Source organism: Boleophthalmus pectinirostris, unplaced genomic scaffold (genome assembly GCF_026225935.1).
Source record: "Boleophthalmus pectinirostris isolate CB_2022bp ecotype Guang Dong unplaced genomic scaffold, ASM2622593v1 HiC_scaffold_8, whole genome shotgun sequence".
Lineage (NCBI taxonomy): Eukaryota > Metazoa > Chordata > Actinopteri > Gobiiformes > Gobiidae > Boleophthalmus > Boleophthalmus pectinirostris.
The window spans coordinates 19,698,628-19,723,706 of NW_026571515.1; the positions used below are offsets into that span (position 1 = coordinate 19,698,628).

A 25,079-nucleotide genomic window follows, 5' to 3' on the forward strand; every position below is an offset into this window, starting at 1 on the left:
CTGTTCCAGTGTAAAAAATGTAAATTTCTTACTTGCGTAAATTAATACATAAACAAAAGAGTCAAACAAAGGGCCGGGAGCTGTACAATGTCCAGGTCTGATGTAGAATGATATTACATTTTGCAGAGGATTAGTGGAGCGGCAGAAGCGCTGTTTCTATCTGAGATTTGCCCTTTACGCTGGTTGCATGGACATGCGGGGCTGGTCCGTCATTGGTCAGCCTCGTGTCCTCGTTGGACCAATCACGCGCCCGAGGGGAGTAGCACGCGCCCCACCTTGTTTCGATCACGTGACCTGCGCTCGGGGAAGATGGTGGAAGTTTGTTCTTCCTCGATCCGAAGCCCCGACAGAAGCCCGCACATCCCGTAGACACAGGGCTGGGAGTGTAGCGCAGCCTGAACAGCTTCTCTTCAGACCCGGGTAAGAAGTCGAATCCCACGGTCAGATCTTTATTCGTTCACGATCCGCCGCTGGACTTTGGGGGTTCCTGCCAGCCATGATGATGACACTAGCTAACAGGCTAACAGTTAGCCGCAGTGCTCTGGCAAAGCTGTCAACACAGCACAGACATTCAACACGTACTAACTCTGCAACTTCCCCAGCCAGGCCTCTCCTCAAACTACACGCTTTGACTTATTCAGATGTGGTTTATTCAAATTTTCTATTGTGACCCGCTGACTGCTCCTGTTTGGATTTTAATTATGTAATCTTACACTCTGTGTGTTAGCTTAGGGTGACCAGGATTTCAAAATAAAAACTGGGACATCCCCGGTTTTTTGGTGGTTGGTAATAATACAATTGTTATACAGAGACCATTCAGGACTAACATGCGAGTCAATATAGTCACGTTTTCTTTATGTTTAAGCAGATTTTTTGTATATTTTCTAGCTAAATTACAATTATGCCTCTCTTCAGTGTTGGCAGGTATCAAATTGGTCAAAAATAGGGACACCAGATACATTTCTTATATAAAACTGGGACAAATCAATGGTTTTGAATAAATCCACTGGGACAGGGGGACACAGGGCTCAAAACTGGGGCTGTTCCAGGTAAATAGGGATGTCTGGTCACCCTATATTAGCTTAGCATTTCCAGAAAGGTACTGTAGTAAGCTGTTGATGTTTCGCGATAATAGACATACTTTGCATAGTTGAATGTGCCTCTGTTTTAAAGATTGTTAACAAATGAAAATGTTCTGTGTATGTTCAATCTTTCGGTACATCATCTTGCCACATTCCAATGCCATTCGTAGTATTAACAGGTGACAGGTAGTTGCTGTAATAAATAATATCAGTAAAGGCAGTCACTGGTAATCGGCCTACATTCCTACATTGTTTTTGTACTTTTAAAAAACTGTTTGGTATTTCTGTTTTATAGTACAGTCAGTGTGTTACCAGAGATACAAAATAAGAACAATGGCAGTGTAAACCAAAGTGTATAGATTCCCTGGGTAATGGCTACACCTTTAAAGTTCTTCTTCACTTCTCTATTCAGATCATGTTTGGGTCATTTTTGGTTGTTTAATATGCACTAAAGACCGTCATCCTAAACAGAGGGTTTGCCCATGTGAGTCTGCAGAGTCAGCTCTTGTTATGAATAATTGACAGAGACCAAACCTTCATTAGAAGTGAAAGTTTACCCAGAGCTCCTGACTTCCCCTAGCCTGCCGTGAGCATAACAAATGAGGGGCCTACAAAGATGTATTATTCAGCAAACCCAGTGTGACGCCATTCTAAACTTATCACATGACTGGTCTCTTTTGTTTTTAACTGTAATTGTGTGGATACATAAACCAACCACCCACCGCTTAGTCTGTAGGACAATGACGCGCTACGGGAATCGAGTGTTTGTGCTTCCCTTTTTCAAATAATGAGACGCTCTTTTCACATCAAAATGTTATTTCTTATTCTTTATCATACTACTACATTATTAAAAGAGATGCAGTCAATTCAGTGATTGGCGGCTGTTGAACACCTCTAGAATTACCTCTATCAGTCGTTAAAACTCAACTCAGAGACTATTTCAATACCAGAATATACTTGAAGTGGTCTTTTAACAATATCTAGACAGTGGATACTATTTTACAGTGAGTGATCCAAGCCATCTCCATACAAGAAAGTCCTTTAATGGCTAAAAGTTGATATGGGCAGGTTATCAAAATATGTATTAGATTTTGAATGTTCTTTTGAATATTGAGTATGTTCCAATGATATTTCAGCCCTTCTGTTTGTAATTTTACAATTCTTTTATTTTTGTCTAATACTTAAACTTTAACAAACACATTTAAATGCATACTTTAACACATTTCAGTTGGTTTGACAAAATTTTATCTGAATATTGTTATACTCTGATATATTGATACAATATTGAGGTACTTATTATTGTCAATATCTCCCAGCTCTAGCTAAAGGCTCTGCTGCGTTTTTTTAAATTGCTTTAACTTGACTAAACTAGAGCACAGTCTGTCTTTCTTGTTAGACTTGTATATGGTTTTAGGAGTCTTGGAAAGCCGTCCGCCATTATATTATCCTTATGTATTGATTTACTTAAGGTGGAGGTACCGCCTGTTTGCCTTTGCCTTTTATAGTTCAAATTAATTGTTTTATGTTTTACAGATTAAACCTCCAGCCCTATGTCATGGCCGGGGGATCCACCAAACCACCAGGAACGTCCAATGGCTACCCTCTGAAAGCACAACTGCAAATCATTGGTAACTAAGCAACACCTTGTTATAACACCTAAATGTATTTGTCAGTGCATTAGTGTTGTCACAGTACTAAAAATTTCAAACTCAATTTCGATACAGAGAAATGGACTTGATGATAATAAAGACACTCTTTATTTAGAGATAAGAATGTCTTTTTCAGCATATACTTGTTCTGATCCAGCTCATTCTAAAGCTATTCAGGAAAGGCATTCCTGTCCTGTGAATGACGCTTTTTTAGTTTCGATACCTGCTCAAATGAGTATCTGGTTTCAATTCTACTTTTACTATTTATTAGTAAGAGATTTTTTATACTTTTGACTACTTTTTATCTCTACAGTACATATTTATTAGACATTTTCTTTGTTTTTATTTTTTCAGTGTTGTCAGCAAAACTAAAAGAAAATAAGAAGAACTGGTTTGGGCCCAGTCCATATGTGGAGGTGACAGTCGATGGACAATCTAAGAAGACTGAAAAATGTACCAACACTCACAGCCCCAAATGGAAGCACCCACTCACTGTGTAAGTTTAATACTACCAAAATTTACCAATAATGCTTTAGTCTTTATCACACTTCCCCAGATGCTCAATCTGATCTCAACTATTTTGTGGATTAGTCATTCATTTCCCATTCTTGTTTTTAGTTTCCTGTTTATACGTGCTACTTTGAGTACTTTTTGGTTGAAACTTTTGAATGACCTCTCACTGACACAATTCTCATAGTTTGGCAATGTAGAAGTGTTTTGCCCACAAACACAACAACAGTATCCACTAGACAGAGCTGAGAATGAACCCAAACTAACCCAGAATTTAGGGTTTGTGGGCAACAATAACCACTGTTGCCTAAGTGATGACGTATCCTTATTTTTCTGGTATCATTTAGTTCTTGTCAGCTTGCTGTGCTATTCTTCTGTGATTTTATCAAAAGCTTTATACTTTGATGGGATAGACTTTTCTGAGTTTCAACGGCATCACACTGAAAGTTGTTGAAAGTTATACTGCTGAAAATATTATTGCATTGAGCAGTTTTTAAGTGCAGAACCTGGCTTGGAATATAGTCTTAGTTCAATGGGAGATGTTCCTTTGGAAGAATCAATCTTGAACTTGAACTTGTGTCTCACGGTGATATCTTGCTTGATGACAGTAAAAACATATTTTATATTTCCTGAATCCTTGGACTCCAGAGAATTACTTAATATACCAGGTATGTCTGTCATTTTCACAGAGGCTTCAGGGTTATGGCTTTGCTTTTATTTGACTTTAATGGTTTTAGTGTTTTAGGACTGGCAAAGTTAAACTGAGCCTTTATACCCTCTGTCGTACACACTTTGTTGTTTTTATGTTGTCTTTATATGGATGAATGGATATTGAAACTGTTTTGTTTATAAAAAATGTGCTATTATAAATAAGGCATGTCCCACCTGAATTTAAATGAAAGACACAACAATTTTCTTAAAATTATTCCAAATACAATAGTTTAAATCATTATCTCATAGGCAGCACATGAGGTAAACCAAAACATGGACCTTTGTCTTAAGTGTATTTCGTGACGTGGGTTTGTACTTTCCAGGGGCTGATAACTGTGATACCGCTAAAACTCAGAAAAGTCTATCACATCAAAATATAAAGCATAGAAATTGACCTTTCCAAAAATCCCAGATAGTTCTTCCATTGTGACCTTGAGTGGTACTGATATGTCAAATTTGGCCCATGACAAATGGACTATTCTGCAAACCTGTCCAACTTTACTATTCCGTTTTACTGATTTTACCATGGAACTTGAGCTTCCTGCTCAATACACATGAAAAGGAATCTGACGCCGGTGTAGAAAGATAAGCATGCTTTTGTAATTGGGTTTCCTTTTACTTTTCCTTTGGCAGTGAAGAGTAGTCATACCGGATGTCTCACTGAGGAAACATGGTCAATCTTATGCTGCCTTTAAATGCATTGAATTAAAAACAGTTGCAATTATAGTTAAACTACAATCAGACATTTGTTTTACTGTGTTCAGTTATAGTCTTCCAAATGTACTGTTTATCTCGTATATTCACCCTACACACACTGACACTGCTATTACCTCAGAGCATCTTGGCTTTAACAAAGGCTCTGACAGCCTCTAAAATGATAGGCTTGTTCTCTGAAACCTATTATCAAACTTGGACACACTATAATTACAGTGTTTAGAAGAAGACCGCTACGATTTGGAAATGGGTAACAACTTCTTTGTTGCTCAAGTTAAGTGCTATGCAAACATACTATACACACACCAAAACTTTAAATCCCAAATGTTTTTTTGCTGTCCAATTAGCAGTGTAGTCTTGAAAATCTTTCATTTTAATTCTGCTCAAAAGTTTATAGGACAGAATAATAATATCACAAAAAACTTTTGGAGATATGCAAAATTAGAATATTGAGTTATCATATCTATTATTAAAAATGTTTTTTAAGCTGCTCATAAAGATGATAAAAATAATAATCTTCCAAACAAAGGTATAAATAGAGGTAATATCTGCACTTTTGTGGTTCATTTTATCGTTCGTTCTTGTTTTGTTTGCATTTTGTTGCCACATTTGAACACATTTCTGATTGATAGGTTGTAGTCTGTATATTGTTATTTTGTAAATAAAATAAAAATGGCATATTTATTGCTCACCTTTTTAGTATTTTCAGGATCAACTGCACTGACTTAAGGCAAATTCCTTGAGTGCGCTGAAAACCAAAATTTCTACTGTGCAGCTTTTTCTCCCACCTGCTGCATGTGTAATTCTAAACCTGTGTGCACACTGACCTTCTTAAAATAGCTATGATCTATAGTTCTACTGCACCCAGGGGACTCTCATCTCATTATATAAGCAGTGTTTACTATTGAAGGTAATAGGAGAGCACACATGCCTGCTGTGATCAAGATGCCAAGATTGTCCCTAAATAGCTTTTGGTCCAAATTTAGTTCATATTCACTGTTGGTCAACTCCTCCATCTGTTGCTTTTGGAAGTTTATTCATATGTAGCTCTATGTTTATGGATTGGTGACAGTCTCTAAATAATAGACTATGTTCATGTAAATGAACACTCTGGAATTTTAATCTAGTTTAAAAATTGACCTGGTGTATACTTAATATCTCTTTAAATGAATTGTAATAAAAAATAAATAAAATAAAAAGCTGGCACAAAATTCAAGTCTTCTCTGTCAGTATCCTTAAACAAAAGTGAAAGAAAGTGGTGCCATTGTTTAAGAAGTGATCATTGTTAAGGGCGAAAACTTTAAGTCATTAGATTAGATAAAGAACATTTGAGAATCTTTTTTGCAAAAACTGTGGCTCTCCCATAGAGTCATATAGGCCTCTGTCCTCAATCTGAAATTATAAAGTAATCAAAGTCTAAACTGTAAATATAAATATAAATAATGTACCTTTTGAATATATGTGATGTTCATTTTGGAAGTAGCAGTCATAGACTCTCTTTATAAATTAATTTTGCTCATTTGTTGGCCACCTTGTTCCAATAGTGAGCATGGAGGCACTTCTGGCACCATTGTCTTTGGCTCCAATTGATTTTACATTGAAAAGTTGTCACCCTTCTCTTTTCTGCTGCTGTGATCCTTGTCATTGTGGTCAATGTCTCTACATGATCCTGGTGTTTTTATTTAGCTATTTTGTCCATAAAAAATCATATTCTTAATATGCCACTCGGCTCCAGATTTGCTCCTGTAATTGCAAGCCTCATTTGCCTGGAGCCAAACACAATAGGTAGCACCATACTTCCTTAGTCCACTTCTTTATACTGTCTATGTTGCAATGAAAACAGAAAACTGATCAAGTGTATGTTTTGATGGACAGGATTGTGACCCCCTTCAGTAAATTGGTCTTCCGCGTATGGAGCCACCAGACCCTCAAGTCAGACGTGTTACTGGGCATGGCCACTCTGGACGTCAGCGACACCCTCAAGAAGAATGACATGAAGAGTGAGTGTAAACACAAAAGCTGGACTATTTTGCCGAAAAATAAAATTGTCAATTTTTTTTCAAAATATGTTTTCCCCCCTCCCCACTAAAAATGTTTTGCAATTTACAGAAAATAATCAAACCTGAAAAGATTGTATTCAGTGATCATATTTACCTCATTGGCCATTGTAGAAATATTTTATGAATGAGATACAATAAACAACTGCATTAAACATGCAGCTCCACCATTTAATTTGACGTTGCTGATTTCAAAGCAGTCAGTGCTGCATATAGCCCTGTGCAAAACTTTGCTCCCTGTGATTGAAGTGAGCATTTTTTTTTTTTTTTGCCCAGTTATGAGTCTATAAGACAGGAATAGCTCTAAATATGTCTCTAATGTCTCATCATGTTTCCTTGTGTGATTGCAGTCTCTGAGGTGGTGCAGACGTTACAGCTGTGCACAGACCGGGAGCAGACGGATGTGGTGGGAGACCTGTCCGTTTGTTTGGACGGAATGACTGTCGACCCAGAGATGTTCGCCAACGTAGAGGCGGCTCAACACAGTCAGTTTAACACTTGTATATGTCATTTAACAATTCTGTTGTACTCAGATTCTGCAAATTTGTGTAGAGGACAGAATGTTGCACAGATCATATTTCCATATTACCTTGTTCAAACAAGATCAAAAGGAGATGAACAGCATTTTTTAGGACTTTTTATATTTGTCGTAAGCACATTTGCTGTAGTGAGGATTATTTATTTTTATTTTTTTATTATATTGTACTGTGTGAACATTTCAGCTATAGATAATTATTGTAGTTGTTTATTTGTTAACATATCTGTTCCTTACATTGTAAAAAGTAGTGTTTCATTATTGTTTCAAATCGGTTGTATTTATTGTAACCCATATTTTGTTTAGACTTGGTCAAGGGTCCATTTATGAAAGGGCTCATCTTCATTTTTTTCTGTGACGATGGACTTTATTGACTTTACTTACTGATCTACAAGGGAAGTTACTTTAAAATTTAATTATTCAGGAATATGTGTTACTGTGACAGGCATATTCGTAAAATATAGGTATCCAGGGGCATATTATTTGAAGTATTTTGTTTCATTTGGGTTATTCTCATGATTTACATAAATGTAACTTCCAAAATGTTAAAACTTTCTCGACTTGTCACTAATAGCATATTTTAATAGGTACGACCAATGGGGAGTCATCAAATCAACCTAATGGAGATCATGTAATAAGGTAATTTCTTATTTTTCATCTTTATTTTGTTCAGTTGTGTTAAATTGTTTATCATAAGTTTCTTTCTCTCCTTCCTCTTCTAGACGTAGTCGGGACAACTCTCCAGCTGTAGATGGTTTGGAACACAGAGGTTCACCTGGAGGCAGGAGGCTGACCAACAACACAGGTTCTCCCTCTCCAAACACGAGACCACTGAGACCCCCCAGACCTTCTAGACCTCCTCCACCTACCCCCCGAAGGCCTAGTTCATCACCAGGTATGTTGAAACCTTTTAAGAATATAATTATAATTCAATCTGGAGAGACTCATAAGACACAAAGAGAAAGTATTAGTAGTTTTATTGCATCAGTTATCCTTGGCGCTCAGACCCAGGCAGAAGACATTATGATGAAGGGCGCAGCTGATTAGATGACGTATAGGAAATGTCTTCCCCCGGGGCCTGGACGCTGGAGGTGACAGAGGTGAGGCCGAGGAGACTGAAGGGGACAATGAGAGGATGAGAAGCCAAAGGGGTGCTGGAGAGGAAGTGAGGTGTGGCACAAAGCGAAGCAGCTGTGCACCTGCAATGGCGGGATTAAATTGTTCAGACTGGGCACTGTTTGGACGAGGAGCAGGTGTGGCGAACAGCGGGGAGGTGTATTTGGAGTGAGGTGATGAAGACTGAGGAGCAGGAGTGAACTTGGGTCTTCCAGGCTGAATTTACCCTAGTTTCATTTCACTGTTTGGTAGCCACATACCTAGAATCATGTTTTTATTATTTTCTTTGCAGCAATATCTTCTAACGGCCCTACATCTGCAGAGAACAGTAATGGTCAGTCTGGTTCTGATACTCCAGTTAGGACACCAGCCTCTGCCTCGTCCATAGCGTCAGAGGCCAGTCCGTCCCCGGGTCCAGAGAGAAGCTCCACTCCAGCCTCCTCTACCCCGGGATCTACTGCCACCAGACAGCCCACCAGCACCGGCACCACTTCCGTCAGTCCAAGAGCGCCGGCCATTAATACCGGACCTCTCCCGCCTGGGTAAATGTCTACTCAAGGGGCGGGGTTCAATAACGTAAATGGGCTTGGCTATTATGATCTCATGACCGAGTGAGAGGGCAAGTTTAACCATTCACGTAGGAGTAAAAACAGGAGTGGATTTGCGTTGTTCCTGCCTAAAACAGTTATTTCCTGTATATGGGATAAACAGAGTAGGCTATGTTATGTTCTCCAGAGGACTTAAAACTAATTTTCTTTATGAACAGCATCAGTTCAGATACTGCACTGTGACAGAGAACAGATGAAGGTTATATTTATTGACATTTATTAAGCAAATTGTATTCTGCTGTGAGTGAAATAAATATTTTTCATAACAAGTTCTTTTTTCTGTTTTAAGTTGGGAGCAGAGGGTGGATCAGAATGGCAGGGTTTACTTTGTCGATCATGTGGAGAAGAGAACAACGTGGGAACGCCCTGAACCGCTGCCCCCAGGGTAAAAAATCTTCCTTTTTTAGCTTCTGTTCTTAAAGCCTCTGTTAGAAGTGTCTGTTAGAAGTTTCTAATCTGTCAGGACTGGGTTTGTGCCTAATGACTACAGATTCATTAGTAATTCTCTGGTATCTTTTGTGCATAGCTGGGAGCGCAGACTGGACCCTATGGGCCGAGTGTACTTTGTGGACCATATATCCAGAACCACCACATGGCAGAGGCCCACTATGGAGACCATGCGCAACTATGAGCAGTGGCAACAGCAGCGCAGCCAGCTACAGGGAGCCATGCAGCAGTTCAACCAAAGGTTCATGCTTGGGGTAAGTCACTTCCTATTCTACACATGCACAGTTTGTGTTTAAGTAAAACTAAGTGTGTTCTCTGCTCCAGACACAAGATCCAGCTTCACAGGAGTTTGATCCTCTTGGTCCTCTGCCTTCTGGATGGGGTGAGTTCTCAGAATTGTTGTGTTTTTCCCAGTCTTTTCGTCTGTGTTTCAATGTGCTTCTGTACTTGTCACTCTTAACATACCGATTCAATATCATTTAGCATGTTGCCTTCATGTTAAAATCTTTTTGTTTGTGAAATGATTTTATGTCACACCTCCTTTTAAAATTACATTGCTTCATTTACCAAACCAGAAGTGCATCTTGAAGAGGTTGTTTGCAAAAGTTAATATAGGCATAGCAAAAACAAATCTTCCTATTTGATCTGATGTATGTGCTTCACATTTGTTTTCAGAAAAGAGAACAGACTCTAATGGCAGAGTGTATTTTGTTCATCATCCTACTCGCACCACACAATGGGAGGATCCTCGAACTCAGGGGTCAGTGGAGCATTCATTTACTTTTCCATCCACCCAGCCCCACACTAATTCTCACTTATTGATTTTTTTCTTTCTTTTTGTTAGGTTGTTGAATGAGAAGCCGCTTCCAGAGGGCTGGGAGATGAGATTTACTGTAGATGGGATCCCATACTTTGTGGACCACAACAGAAGAACAACCACCTACATTGATCCACGAACTGGAAAATCTTCACTGTATGTACTATTTCTGTATTATTTATTTTATTCAGCTGTTCATGTTTGTTTACACAAAGAAAGATCTGAATCTGAGTCACTGGGAGTTCCTTTTCCGTTACTAGACTGCATGACGCATATTCCATTATGACTAAGTGTTTGACTAGTCTCACCTATATTTATCATTCAGTCACAACACTTGGCATAATTGAAAACTACTATTAAGCACACACCTCAGCACACTGTTTAGAGTTAAGTAGCTACTGTTTCATTGTAACCAGTAGAAAGTATTGTGTTCCTTATGAGTAATCTGTTTAAGCGGAAAATTCATAGAATAATTTATTTAATGCTCCTTTCCTTTTATTATTAGTAGAAGTAGCAGTGTCAGAACAAGTAAATCTTTCAATATTAATATAAAGTATACATATATATGGACATATTTATATATTAAGTACAGCACATCCTTGAAAATGTGGAAGCAACATTATGGTCTTTCTATTCACACAATGTAAATTTATGTAAATCATATATCAACAGTGAAAATGGGCCTCAGATCACATATGTCAGAGACTTCAAAGCCAAAGTGCAGTGCTTCAGAGCCTGGTGCCAGGTATGTGTTGCTTTACATAATGATTATGAGGGTTAATTATTAATAAAGTTGGATAATATTATAAAAATTCTTTACTCCTGATTATCTTGTTTATCTTTTGTTTTATAGCAATTGTCAATGTCTCAACACATAAAGATCACTGTGACCAGGAAAACATTGTTTGAGGATTCCTTCCAGCAGGTAATCTAAAACACGTCATATTGTGTAAATTCTGTGTATAGTTGAAAATTAAAACAGTTTAATTCTCATTTAGATCATGAGCTTCAATGCTCAGGATCTGCGAAGGAGACTGTGGATCATCTTTCCTGGAGAAGAAGGCCTCGACTATGGCGGAGTGGCCAGGCAAGTATATTTTCAAATAAACATTTAAAGGTCCTATATTACACTAAACTGACTCTGTGAGCTTTAAGCCATGTTAGAATGCTTTTACCTTCTCAAAAACATACCTGGAGTTGTGTCTTGTTTCATTCTCATATGTTTGAGTAACCCCGTTTTATTAGTCTGACTACATCTGCAAAGCTCGAAATGCTCGCTTCCACCTTGTGATGTTGTTATGAAGCAGTAGTTTTTAAGTTAACAGCTCCTTTTACATTTAGTTCAGTAGAGATTGGCAACTCCAGGGTTGAAATCATCCAAATGATTCTAGTGAAGCTGCATGGAGATTAAAAATATAGTGGAGCACTTCCTGTATTACCTCATGACATCACAAGGTTGAGCACAGTGTTTTCTGTTTGAGAGAAGCCTGAATATGTAGGGTTTGTGTGTTAAACATGTGTGAATGAAACAAAAACACAACTCCAGGTATGTTTGTGATGAGGAAATATTATAACATGGATCAGAAAACAGTATAATTGGTCCTTTTTAAGCTTTTATACTAAAAAAAACATAATAAAACATGTTTTCTTCAGGGAGTGGTTCTTCCTCTTGTCCCATGAGGTGTTGAACCCCATGTACTGCCTGTTTGAATATGCCGGGAAAGAGAACTACTGTCTGCAGATCAACCCTGCCTCCTATATCAACCCTGACCACCTCAAGTACTTCAAATTCATCGGACGTTTCATTGCTATGGTGTGGGCTTGTTTTACCAATTTTACATAAAACAAAAAGCGACAATTTAATTAAACAATTTTGTGTTTGTTCTTAAGGCTCTTTTCCATGGAAAGTTCATTGACACTGGTTTCTCGCTGCCTTTTTACAAACGTATCCTGAACAAGCCTTTGACCCTCAAAGATCTGGAGTCGATAGATCCTGAATTCTACAACTCCTTAATATGGATCAAGTAAATGACCATTCCTATCTCTTCAAACTACAAAACACACCTACCCCCACTGACTCTTTTTCACAGAAAGACTATTATGTGTATTTTTTTGTTGAATTTTCATCAGAGACAACAACATTGAGGAGTGTGGCCTCGAGATGTTCTTCTCGGTTGATAAAGAGATTCTTGGAGAGATCACAACTCACGAGCTCAAACCTGGAGGTGGAGACATCCAGGTCACAGAGGAAAACAAAGAAGAATATGTCAGGTGTGTTGTTTTTCTTTCTTTTACATTTAAATTATTATTATTATACTATCCATCAGTGTTGGATGAAGTACTCAATTTTGTTACTTGTGTAAAAGTGCAAATACAGAGGCAAAAGAATACTCAAGTGAAAGTATCACATGGAAAAAAGTACCTGTTTAAAAATTTATAGTAAAAACATTTTGTGCATATTTTGAGATGTAATAAAGATTCAAATGTAGTGATTTTGATAAAGATTTGGGCTAAATTTTGCTGAATAGAAACTTAATTGATCATTTTTGTTTTTCTTTGTATATTTCTTTTTGCTCAAATTATAAGCTTGACAAAAAATAACCCAACCCCTTAGCCTTTTCAGCAGGTCTCAAAGAAATGAAAAATATGTTTACTTTTCAGTCCTGTTCAAAAATGTAGTGAAGCAGAAAGTACACATACCTGCTCTCAAATGTCGTGAAGTAAAAGTAAAAAGTAGTATTTAAAAATGTCTTGTCACAGATTGGTGGCGGAGTGGAGATTGTCCAGAGGGGTGGAGGAGCAGACCCAGGCATTTTTTGAAGGTTTCAATGAGGTCCTCCCTCAACAATACCTGCAGTATTTTGATGCCAAAGAGCTGGAGGTATGACTAAAGAAAGATGAGTTGTAGATGTTGTTCAAAAAAATGTTCAACAAATCTAATTCCACTTTGTAGGTAATGCTGTGTGGGATGCAGGAGATAGATCTAGGAGACTGGCAGAGGAACACAATATACAGACATTACGCCCGCAGCAGCAAGCAGATCGTCTGGTTCTGGCAGGTCAGACAGCAGTCACCTTTTTATTTAATTATAGAACTTTATGTGCTGGTTCTTGTGGTTTTACTATCAAGTTATCAATTATTCTTTGTTTGTTATTACTGAACATTTTGTCTGAAGTGTTAACTAAACCACTACACTGTTTTTTATGTGTAGTTTGTGAAAGAGATGGACAATGAGAAGAGAATGAGGCTGCTTCAGTTTGTAACTGGAACTTGTCGTCTGCCTGTGGGAGGATTCGCTGACCTCATGGGTAAACTCTGCTTTTATCAGAAACTGACTTCTGTTTTACTAATGCTGTTTATTGACTAATGACTTGTTGCTGTTTTCTAGGGAGTAACGGTCCTCAAAAATTCTGCATTGAAAAGGTTGGAAAAGAAAACTGGCTTCCCCGGAGTCACACATGGTTAGTTACTTCTGAATCTGTTTGATGTTAGTCTAGTAATGTTCGCCTTGTCTTCAATCCTGATAGATATGTAACTTTTCCCTTTGACACACAATATAAGGGGAAATGTATTTATCCTCACAAACAACTATTGCTACTAAATTGCTATTCAACAACCATCCTGGTTGTTGAATAGCAATCTTAGAAGTGACACTGGTCATGGTGACAATGTCAGTTATCTACAGTTGTTTTTTCAAGGCTTGTTTTGGATTTTGTTTATCTGTTTTGCACACTGCAGATAATTTACTTTATTTTTGAATTATGAACTGCAATATTAATCTAAAATGGTTTAATAAAAGAGACTGGTGAGTTGACTTACTTTTCCAAACTACATAATGCACTACAGTAAGCAGCAGATTTTCATTCAAAATATGACATTTTTTAACCTGGACTCAGATGCTATCATTCAAAAAAGTACAACATAGTTAATAGAGAAGGTAGGTAATTTTTTTGAGGACTCAATTTGAATCAGAATTAGATGAAAATCAGAATTATTTTATCATAATAATAAATCAAAACATAACCAATGTAGAAAAGCTCATTCCTATGCAGTCTTTGAAATCATATTGCACAGTTTTAACTCATATTTGCATTTAACTTCACCCTTTTCTCTTGTAGCTTCAACAGACTAGACCTGCCTCCATACAAGAGTTATGAACAGCTCAAAGAGAAACTGATGTTTGCCATTGAGGAGACAGAAGGTTTTGGACAAGAGTGAGCTGTGACCTGAATCGTCGCTGGTGTTGAAATCAGGGATCTTCTTGTATGAGTCCAGCTTCCTGTTGAACTGTGGTCTTCTTCTACACACTGTGCTTCAGCAGGGCCCCAGTGCCTGAATGGTACCAGAAAATATTTTTATTATTGAAACCAAAAACACAGAAGATTCTCCTGTCTCTCTGAATGAGCACCAAAATTTGCATGAGACCCAAACCTCACCCTCAAATCTCACTTGGATGATAATGCATAATAATAACTCTTCTGGCAGAATGCAGTTAAGCTTTATTAAAGAGGATTAGAGTTTTCTGTAAACTACAATTGTAAGCTTTATTTTCAGCAAATTATATGATTCAGTACAATTGATAGTATGAATGAGCACAAAAAAAGAAAACAGGCAAAAAAAAATAAATACATACAAATAACAGCAGGTTAGCAGTTATCTACTAACTAAAAGGATGGCTCAAATCCTGCTCTCCTTGTCCATAGGTTTTTGTTATGTGTGACATTTTTGAGGCCTTTACATGAAAAGAATCACCTTTTGTAATGTCTGCCCCTTTTACCCTGATGTTTAAAATATGACCCCAGCTGCTTTCAAATACATCCTCCTTAACATTGCTCCACTGTACTTCACTGACCTGTATCTCAAAACATAAATAACACTAATCAAATGGCTAGCCTTCAGATAATAACTAACAGTTCTTATAATTTTGGTGCTTGACATGAATGGGAGACTATAGCATAACCGGTGAATGGAGAAAGAGCCCTGTGTTCCTGGTTCGATAGTATTTAATCTGTGAATCACTTCTTGATTGTGAAAAGTGTTGTAAACTTCACTTATTTATAGACTTTAACTGACCCTAGTTTTATAGGGACAGAGTTGTGCGCCAATACTGAATTCTAGGATTGGGAATTGGGTTTGGAAGAGTAGTGTATTTTAATATTCATCTTACTCACCTTAAATAAGTGGTGTTGCTTGAAAACCAATAATGAAAAGACTATGAAAGAGCTGAAAAGCTATAAATGTTCACTCAAGGATCATGAAACAGAACAGGTTTTGTATTATAAATGAAAGAGTTGGTTAGTTTTGCCAAATAGAAAGTCGCAATGCCATCTCAAAGTAAATATGCAATAATACAAAATTTTATATGCCAAATTTTTATACATACCGTACATACAATCTCGGGTAATTATTTATACTCAACTTTGATTAAAATATTTTACAGTTAATTGTGAAAACTGAGCCTGACCGCTTTGTTTTGTTTCTGTTTGAAGAAATCTCTATGCATTCAGTAGGGCTGTAGGATTATGTAAAAAGTTAAGTAAATAATTAGCTAAATTATGTTAAAATAAAGTGCAAAAATGTTGTTTCGGGTTACATCTAGTGCCATTCCAGTCTATTTATAGATCATGCAGTAACCAGTGTTGTAATGAAAACATACTGATCTATGGTAAATTTGAGCAAAATCAGTATTCATCTGTAAGTGTTATTTAGTGTATTATGAGGCTAATGTGTTTTTATCTGTGGTCAGGATTTGTGACTTGTTTATTTTTCATGATCCTTGGGTGAAATGTAGTTTGTTGTGTTGATATGAAACTGCAGCAGTGTGGAAAACCTGGAGAAGAGAAGCTGTTTGTTGATGTGACATTAAAAACAACTGACTAAAGAAAACCTAATGAATGTACCACTGTAATAGACTAATGCCTACATCTTCACTTCTGTGTTGTATTGATCTTAAACTGGGTCGATCTTCAAATCCCAGGGAAGCCGTAGTTATTAAGCAATTGTGTACATAGGATTTTTGGATCTGTCCAAACCACTTTCACTCTCCTGTACATGAAACACTGTAAATGGTGTCAATAACAGATTTTCTTTTGTAAAAGAAAAGTTTTAATAAGAGGTTTACGATGACTATTTTTTCTTTTCCCTGTTCATTTTGGTTGTACATGACAGATGTGTGTAATATAAAATGTCACATTAATAAATGAAGTCAGTACTTCTGGATACTTGGATTATTGTCAGGGGTTTACTGTTTGCTCTTTGGTAGATTTTTATATTGATCATTTGCAGCTGTCATCAACATTCTCTGGGTGTGTGGTGCTAATTTAAAGCGCTGCTCTGTCTGGACAGGACTGAGCGCTTGTATTGATCACAGGCTCCTGAAAATGTGATGTTTATATCTTTTTTTTTTTTTTACATTTTCAGACTTTCAGACCTTTCTGGTATTGTTTGCATTGTGTCACCATGGTAACTGATGAACATTCCACCATAGAGATACATGTAGAAAGCATGATGTCGCTATAATAGTCACAAAGTATCAACACAAAACCAACCCCCTATATTTGATTATTTTGTGTCCCACTAGCATCATCTAGCCATGAAAGTGCAGACTGCAGTTCCAAAAATCTTGAATAAACTTTTATTTACATGTGCACATTGATAGCTTATATTGGATAATAAAAATTGTATTTTCAACATATACATTAAATAACACATTGGTACAAATACTTTTTAAACTATGGCCTACAAACATGGTTGCTGTAAACAGTTCTGCTCCAGGTTTTGGTTCCCCTGCTCCTCTCCATCTTCTCTTTGTTGTAGCTCCACAATGGACATAGCAGCTTGACAGTTTTCATCTCTCTCTGACCTCTCCCCATTCTCCTCCTGCGGTGCACTTATTTGCGGATCCTCTGAACCCTCCTCCACCTGATTGTTTGTAAACTGTTTTTCATCATTACTGTTGTCCTCCCCATTCTTCTCCTCCTCCGCCTCCCCTGCTTCGTCTTCAGTTCCTGGCCCACTCCCCAGAGCTGGACACTTATGGTCTCTGTAATAGCTCTGTCTGGTGAAGCCCTTATTGCAAGAGGAACACCTGAAGCGATAGTTGTCTGTGTGGGATTGTTGATGCTCCAACATGTGAGCTCTCCGACTGAAGGCCTTCTGACAGAAAATACACTTGTATGGCTTGATACCTGGAAAACATTTTAAATGGTTAAATTTCTCAAAGCTTTTTTATAGATCTCAAAGCGTTTTATATCAAGGGCCACTAACCGATTCACACACACACATTCATACTCCAGGGTACATAGACACTGGGATTGCGTAGGTTTAATTGTCTTGCCCAAGGACACAACAAACCGCAAACCTTCAGTGGACAAACACTCAACCAACTGAGCTACTGTAAATTATTAGTAAGTAATAAATATAAGCATGTATGGCATGGATGAATATGATTTTAAAAAGATCTTTCAGCCTGGATTACATTCTTGCTTGCTAGTTTTATATTTTAAAAAATGCTTTAAATTTGGTAAATGCTTCTTAAATATTGCACTCTCATACACTCAGCAAAATCAGTAGAAGCAGTGGGGAATCACTACGTAACGATCTTCAAATTAGAACTGTCATAACATTTGTTCTGAAATGGCCTGTGTAAATAAAATTATACAGTAACAATTGCATTTGATAGTTATGTCAAAGTCAATCCTTTAAACCATTAAATTACATATACTGTAGTTTAAAAGTTAGTCTGTCAGATCCACGTTTCATTCACATATATTCACATATACAGACCTAACCTGAATGAGACAGAATGTGTGCTTTCAGTTTGTCTGGTCTGTTGAACTCTTTAGTGCAGCCCACGTGTGTTCTGGAGGGATAAAGAATAAAACTAAACTCAAATTTTAACTGCAGGCAGTGACAAAGGGTCGATGTAAGCCACACATACCTAAAAGGACACTTGTACTTCTTGAAAGGTTCATGAATGAGCATATGTCTCTTGACTTTGTCCTTTCTGTTGAATGTGGCATCACATAAAGAACACTTGTATGGCTTCTCTCCTGGAAAGATGTTAATTATACATGGTTACAAAAGCAGTTTAATTTAACTTGTATTATAATAATGTTTTATTATCAACAAGTCTAGTCAGTTTCTGGCATTGTACTTGATTTTGCACTTTCAATCCCCATTGATGTTTTTCTTATGTTTTTATGGATACACTAAATAATCTGGACATTAGAAACTAAAATTTTAAATTTGATTTCAACTACTTCACTACCAGTGTGCCAGCTGCTGTAGTTATACTGCCCTCTGCTGGCTTAAGTTAAATACAATTTTCCCATTAAAAATAGCACATTATTTTAGGTCAGGGGTCTCCAGCCTTTTTTCCTTTACAAAATGAAAACACCAGAGGGCTCCTCAATTTAGTCGTCACAAGAAATTGTGCAGCTAGATGCCTATGAAAGATAAACCTTGTTTTATGCACAAAGTTAGGCATAAAAATTATACATTTACAAAGATAATTAATCAAAGCCATTTAGTTATTTAAACAAAGTAATCATTTAGTTATTTAGCACAATACGTATAATTCAGAAATCCCTTGACGCAGAGCTTCTGGTACCTCCTGAGCTACAGGTTGGAGACTCCTGTTTAAGTTGTACAACACAAAAAACCAAGTACTGGTTTAAACTGACAAAACCCCTCAGAAGTTTAATGAGTTTTTTTTTTTTTTACCTGAGTGAATTCTTGAGTGCAGTTTGAGGTAGTGCTCTGTCTTAAAGGCCTTTTTACAAATCTGACATTTGAATCTTCGTCCGATGCCGTGCGTGGGGAGGTGGCGCCTGAAGTACCTCTCACAGGGAAACACCTTGTGGACACACACAATGACTCCAGTGAAAAATTACCAAATAATCTACCAATTACAACTGCAAGCTTTTCACCATTATTTTTGCACTACCCTTTCTGTATCCAATTCATTGCTTTATGTAAACATCACAGATTTTATGTGTTTTTAATGTAATATGTAATATTTGTAATGTAATATGTATATTATTTAAACAGCCAATATTAGACTTTTTTCTGATTTATGCTATAATGTTTCCTCATCCAAAACATGCCTGGAGTTGTGTTTTATTTCATTCGCACATGTTTATCACACAAATCCTGCATATTTAGGCTGTGTTCTACTTTCAAACAGAAAACACTCTGTTCCACCTTATGATGCCATGTGGTAATACAGGAAGTGCTCCACTGTGTTTTTAAACTCCATACACCTTCACTGGCATCATTTGGATAATTTCAGCCCCATAATTGCCAATCTCTACTGAAGAAAAGGTAAAATGTAGCTGTTAACTTGAAAACTACTAAAGCATGACATCACAAGGTAAAACAGAGCATTTTGATCTTTGGAGATGATTACTAAAAATTCAAACACATGTCACCTTTCAATGAGCTCACAACATTGTAACATGGCTTAAAGCTTGTTTGTGTTTGTGTAATATAGGACCTTTAAAGGAAGCTTTTAGCCTCTTTCTGTGGGAACCCCCTTTGGCAGTGTAATCAAGCCTTCTGGGTGGGGTAGCCGATCTCGGCACCACCCCAACCATAAAGCTTAACTTTCATAATACATGCTTTGCTTCATTCATATACTGGCTTCAAAATACCTTTTGGCAGTGTGGACAGGGAAAGCTGTGTGACGCAGTGAGGAGATGTTGCTCTAGGGCCTCTTGTGTAGAATATCTGCTTTGGCACTTTAAACACCTGAAAAACATAATTGTAGTTAAATTAATTTAGCCATAAACCAATTCTGTAGCTGCAGGTTTCCCGTGCATCATCACCTGTAGACAGTGGCCTCTTTGTGTGTGCTCTGCTGGGGACAGAAGCAGTGTGAGTACTGGTGGACGCCCAGGTCAAACAGTGAGGGGAACACTTTGTTACAGAGGTGACAGCGATACGTCAGCTGCTCCTGATGTGTTCGGATGTGCTCTAGAAACTGGTCCAGTTTCTGGAAGGTCTGGGAGCAGGACTTTAACACACATTTATAAACCTATAAGAAAGAAAATGCATTAGAGATAAGGATAAAGCATTTAAAGGGCCAATATTACACTGATCTGTGTGCCAATATTTTCTGATCTGTGTTGTATTGTTGTTTCCTCATAAAAGCATACCCGGAGTTGTGTTTTCATTCACACGTGTAACACACAAATCCTGCATATTTAGGCTCAAAATTCTTATCTCAAACAGAAAACACTCTGTTCCACTTTGTGATGTCATATGGTAAAACAGGAAGTGCTCCGATGTGTTTTTAAACTCCATACACCTTCAACAAGAATCATGTGGATAATTTCAGCCCTAGAATTGGGTCTAGTACTCAACAAAAGGTAAAAGGAGGTGTTAACTTGAAAACTACTGCTTCATGACATCATAAGGTGAAACAGAGCATTTTGAGCTTTGGAGATGTAGACAGACTATTAATAAAGGATTACTCAAACGTGTGAATGAAACAAAACACAGCTCCAGGTATAGTTTTTGAGGATGTCACAGTATGGCTCAAAGCTCACAAGGGTCAAGACCTTTAACTGATAGCCTCCACTCACCTGTTCTCCTTTGTGCTGGGTCAGATGAGACTTAAGCTGAAAGTACGTTTTGAACTTGTTTGAGCAGAACTGACACTGGTAGGAGCTGTCTATCACCACCATCTGTTTGGACTGAGTTTGGTTCTGTTGGCTTTGGTTCTGGGCCTGTGATTGGTCGCTTTGAGCTGTGTCTTCTTGGCCTGCCGATGAATCAGCTTGCATCGTCGTCACACTTTCTATCAGCGTTCTGGCAGCTTCTGCAAACAGCCAATAGAACAATACATTTTGAAAAATCATTTAGACTTACATTGTTAGTAAATATTTAGCTAATGTAGAGTACTTTTATTCTGCTAATCTTTTATAATTTAACAATATTTCTTATTTCATGTTTCAAGCTTTCATGTTTTTGAGCTGTACTTCCAATCAGGAAATTAACATTACATCAGAGGTTATTGTTATTTTGTATATCAGATACTGCTTTAATACATCACATTAATAGGGATGCAACAATACACCTTTCTCATGATTTGATACACAGCCTCCCTAGTTACAAAGCCTAAAAGTTCTGTAAACAGATTTCAATAAAATACAATAACTTTAAATAACAAGAGTATAGAATGTTGCAAACTTTACCTGTCTGTGCCTCCTGTTCCTCGGCCTGTGATTGGACGTTTTGCTGTTGAGGCTCCTCCCCTTCCTGTTCTGTTTGCTGCTGTTGCTCATCATTGCTTCCTTCATCATGAGATAACATTGGCACCACTTTAACTGTGACTGGAGATCTAGAAACTGTGCTGGCTGCTCCCATTGGCCATACCTTTGGACACAGACAATGGATTTGGTCACTAAAAATATTGAAGTGAACGCTATAGACTTAACTAGACTCTTTCATACCTTGTGAGTCTGCATATGTTTCTTCACATTTGATTTCTGGGCGAATGCACGACCGCAGACGATACACTGAAATGGTTTCTCTCCAGTGTGACTGTGTACAATAAAAATGCAAAGGTACAATTCAAATCAAAATAATTATTAACCAATTCACTTTAGCTATAACCCACCTCCGTATGTGCTGCTGGAGATCAAAGTTTTTGGAAAAGATTTTGTCACAGAAATTACATTTAAGCTTTGGACCCTTTCCTTTTAAATGCTCTGCAATGAAGACAAGTCAAAAACACATTATTATTACTTATCTGTTCTTTTAAAAGGACAGTCCATTACATTTTGCACACAAACCTGTAGCCCCTTCTGTCCCTTTCTTGCTGCTTCTCGGACGTTTAGGAATAATTACTTTTTCAAACTCTCCCATTTCATTCATGTTGGTGGTGACGCTGCATGTTTTGGTTTTGGAGCCTTGTTTTCCAGGGCTGTAGACTGGAGGGGTGGTAAAGGACTGACTCCCTACACACTGACTAGGCACCTATGAGAAAAATGAAAAAAGTTAAACCCAGCAATAAAAAATTTACCAGGAAATTGTTATTATTTGCTATTACCTGTACAGGATGAAATGGCTGAAGTCCAAGAGTGTGTATCTCTGCACTGGCTCCTCCGGACATATGTGGTAATGCGCTGTATACTTGCACCACTGAGTTGCTATGGCTGGCTGGGACCTGAGAGGACAGATTCTGCTGGGATGGGGGCAGCTGGGGCTGCTGAGGCTGCTGGGAGGGCTGAGGCTGCTGCTGTTGCTGGGGTTGCTGAGGGTGGTGGTGGTGATGGTGATGATGATGGTGGTGGTGCTGAAGGTATGACACTCCAGCTGTGTGCATGCTCAGGTTACTCTGCAGGCAAATGAGAGGGGGCAAATTAGGTATTACTATTATTTAGGGGTGCATACTTGATTCCTGTTTAAGTACATAATAATAATGAATAATAATGATTAATAATGATAATGATAATACACTGTGGTCATTATTAATTAGCTCCATTCTCTGTTGTTGTTACTGTTATTATAAGTACAGCTGCCCAATCTGCACCATCAGACCCATCAACAAATGTTCAACATATATATTTTTGTGCTGAGTACACATGTTCACATGTGCACATTTTCACGACAACTCTAAAACATGCACAATAGGCAAAACTCCCAGATAGGCACTCCGCTCTAGGATACAAGTTCAAGATTTGGGGAACCACACACAGACATACATTGCTATTGACAGGTTGCCTCTGTGGGATTGGAGAAGGAGTCAAATGCCTCATACAATGCCCAATAAGGACAATTATGTATCTAAAGTATACATTTACCTGAGTAGTTATGAGAGTTTCATTTAAGACATGCACTGCACGCTGAAAGTGTTAAAAAATTTAGCACTCATTTTTTAAGCATCTGTGGTACAAACTCAACACTGATTTACATCAAAGCAATCACCATAACTTTTCTGTACATATACTTGCATAATATATGACCTTAGTTTCTTGTATTACCTGTACTGGTGCCTGCATGGTGGCCATAGGCTGCTCTATAGAGGTGAAGGCAGAGATGGCTGACATGAGAACATCATCACTGACCAGAACGTTCCCCTGGACCAGAGTGTGGGTCAGAGGAGAGGGGGGCACTGTGATGTACGTGGACACCTGTAAATGAGAAAATTGTTTTATTTTAATTGTTTTATTTTATTATTTTAACAATGCAGTTTGGCTTCTTATACTGCCAGCTTTACTATTTATTTGCTAAATCTATCAAACCTTCAACCATAATAAGATATAGACTATTACTATGAACACTGCTAGCCCTGTGCACGTGTTCTCTACCTGTAGTAATCATATGCAATACTGTAATATAATATAACAGTATAATATCTATATAATATGTCACTTTACTTACAATTTATACTGTCCATATACCCTATGTTTTTATTTTATTTGCACAGCATTGTAAATTAAATGTAAACCTCTTTTTTTATATTTTTAATCTTGATTTCTATATATTTCTATTTTCTTGCTTGAAATGTGGAATTTCCACATTATGGGACACATAAGGTTCTGCCCTCTTATCTTATACTAGATATACATTAAAATACATTTGTTGCACAGTCATTTCACAACAGCAGACCTGTCTGTTGGTAGAAGCCTGTGGTACAGAGTTTATGGATGGGACAGGGGTGTAGACGTTGGTTGAGGCCAGAGACACGGTGGACAGAGATGGGGCATTGGACTGGCACTGCTCCCTCTTGTGCGTCATAAAAGCAGGGAGCGAGTTGAACTGTTTTTTACACTTCCCACACAAGAACACATCCTCGTCATCTGTAATGAATATAGTATTTACATACAAATATGTAAAAACAAGTATACTGAAAAATTATTATTATTATTTTACCCACCCATAGACTGGATAGTGGAGCTTCCAGAGACATTTTGATTGTTGGGGTCTGGAACTCCACCTTGGCCATCGAGCAGTGACTGAACGGCCAGCACTGTCTGGTTATCCATGCCTGCAAATGAAGTAGGAATCAGACACTTTGCATGCATCTTTAGATTTTAATAAGTTTGCCAACAAATAAATAAAGATGATGAAAAGAGGAGATAAGGCGAGTGCTTCACTGGGACTCTGGTGAGTCGGATGGAGGGATGTAGTACACAGGTGTTCCCAAATAACAAAGACGTTGGTATCATAACATTAAATATTTAGGTTTACCATTCAAACATCACGCTCATTCATTTACGTTGTAAACAAAGCTATAGATGATAGCGGACTGCACTGCAGCCCCTTCATTCAAACAAACCCATGAACTATTATACACATTTCAGTGTGATTGCAATATAATATACCCTACGTTACTAACGCATAAACATGATAAACAACACAAGCTTTGTAGCTTAGAAGGCTCCACATGTGTGTTAAAAATACGCATATAACGCCACGTAAAGTGAGAAAACACACAAACTGTGATGTGTAAACAATCAGTGTGTTTACAATGATGCCTCTATCATCCTGTAAAAGCAAACGGAGGATCAAGTAAATGATGATTTACACGTAGAAATATGAACCTTTTTTTTTCTTCAATTCATGGTGGTTACAGAATAGTCAGATGTGCGTAATATGCTGTAATAAATGGATTATTCATACCTTCGAGTACCTCAAATATTGCCTGCGCCATCTTGAAGCTGTCCTTTTGAGGGATAGGCGCTCGATTAGCACAGCCTGTCCATAGAGGGCACGGGAGAGATGAGTGTTTTGCTAAGATGTCGTGCAAAAATTGTTTATGATCATGATTTAGCCAGTGTATTCAATTAAATCGTCATTGTAAATTATCATCAAATAATGACAA

General features: G+C 37.7%; 2 protein-coding genes across 3 annotated transcripts; one reads left to right on the forward strand and one right to left on the reverse strand.

Moving 5' to 3' along the window:
- Positions 1–278: 278 nt before the first annotated feature.
- Positions 279–16,471, forward strand: itchb (itchy E3 ubiquitin protein ligase b). The gene is made up of 24 exons (XM_055166482.1): positions 279–420; positions 2,616–2,710; positions 3,086–3,227; positions 6,542–6,666; positions 7,074–7,208; positions 7,846–7,897; positions 7,981–8,153; positions 8,667–8,916; positions 9,272–9,367; positions 9,509–9,683; positions 9,754–9,811; positions 10,105–10,189; positions 10,274–10,402; positions 10,919–10,991; positions 11,100–11,171; positions 11,245–11,337; positions 11,904–12,059; positions 12,137–12,270; positions 12,377–12,517; positions 13,007–13,127; positions 13,200–13,304; positions 13,458–13,554; positions 13,635–13,707; positions 14,365–16,471. The coding sequence occupies exons 2-24, from the start codon at positions 2,638–2,640 to the stop codon at positions 14,462–14,464; spliced, it is 2,658 nt and encodes an 885-aa protein (XP_055022457.1). The 5' UTR covers positions 279–420; positions 2,616–2,637; the 3' UTR covers positions 14,465–16,471.
- Positions 16,472–16,521: 50 nt separating this feature from the next.
- znf341 (zinc finger protein 341) lies at positions 16,522–24,922 on the reverse strand. 2 transcript variants are annotated; one of them, XM_020922414.2, is made up of 16 exons: positions 24,878–24,922; positions 24,132–24,242; positions 23,864–24,054; positions 23,236–23,385; positions 22,302–22,589; positions 22,045–22,228; positions 21,870–21,960; positions 21,703–21,793; positions 21,445–21,625; positions 20,833–21,068; positions 20,074–20,282; positions 19,900–19,996; positions 18,971–19,103; positions 18,186–18,297; positions 18,037–18,107; positions 16,522–17,433 (listed from the first exon to the last, which is right to left on the reverse strand). In XM_020922414.2, exons 1-16 carry the CDS (start codon positions 24,906–24,908, stop codon positions 16,985–16,987), a joined length of 2,625 nt encoding a protein of 874 aa, XP_020778073.1. In that variant the 5' UTR covers positions 24,909–24,922; the 3' UTR covers positions 16,522–16,984. The 2 variants fall into 2 exon arrangements, with proteins under 2 accessions (XP_020778073.1, XP_055022458.1); XM_055166483.1 differs by having other exon boundaries at positions 24,888–24,918.
- Between the last annotated feature and the right edge of the window lie 157 nt (positions 24,923–25,079).

What these genes read in the sequence shown, in the direction of transcription:
- znf341 (XM_020922414.2), bottom strand. Translation starts at nt 24,908, where the DNA reads ATGGCGCAGGCAATATTTGAGGTACTCGAAG. An exon ending in AGCCATTTCATCCTGTACAG is followed by an intron (nt 22,229 to 22,301) that starts GTAATAGCAAAT and finishes TTTTTCTCATAG; the next exon opens with GTGCCTAGTCAGTGTGTAGG. An exon ending in AACATATGCAGACTCACAAG is followed by an intron (nt 21,626 to 21,702) that starts GTATGAAAGAGT and finishes CTGTGTCCAAAG; the next exon opens with GTATGGCCAATGGGAGCAGC.
- itchb (XM_055166482.1), top strand. Translation starts at nt 2,638, where the DNA reads ATGGCCGGGGGATCCACCAAACCACCAGGAACGTCCAATGGCTACCCT. An exon ending in TGGAAGCACCCACTCACTGT is followed by an intron (nt 3,228 to 6,541) that starts GTAAGTTTAATA and finishes TTTGATGGACAG; the next exon opens with GATTGTGACCCCCTTCAGTA. An exon ending in CAAGAAGAATGACATGAAGA is followed by an intron (nt 6,667 to 7,073) that starts GTGAGTGTAAAC and finishes GTGTGATTGCAG; the next exon opens with TCTCTGAGGTGGTGCAGACG.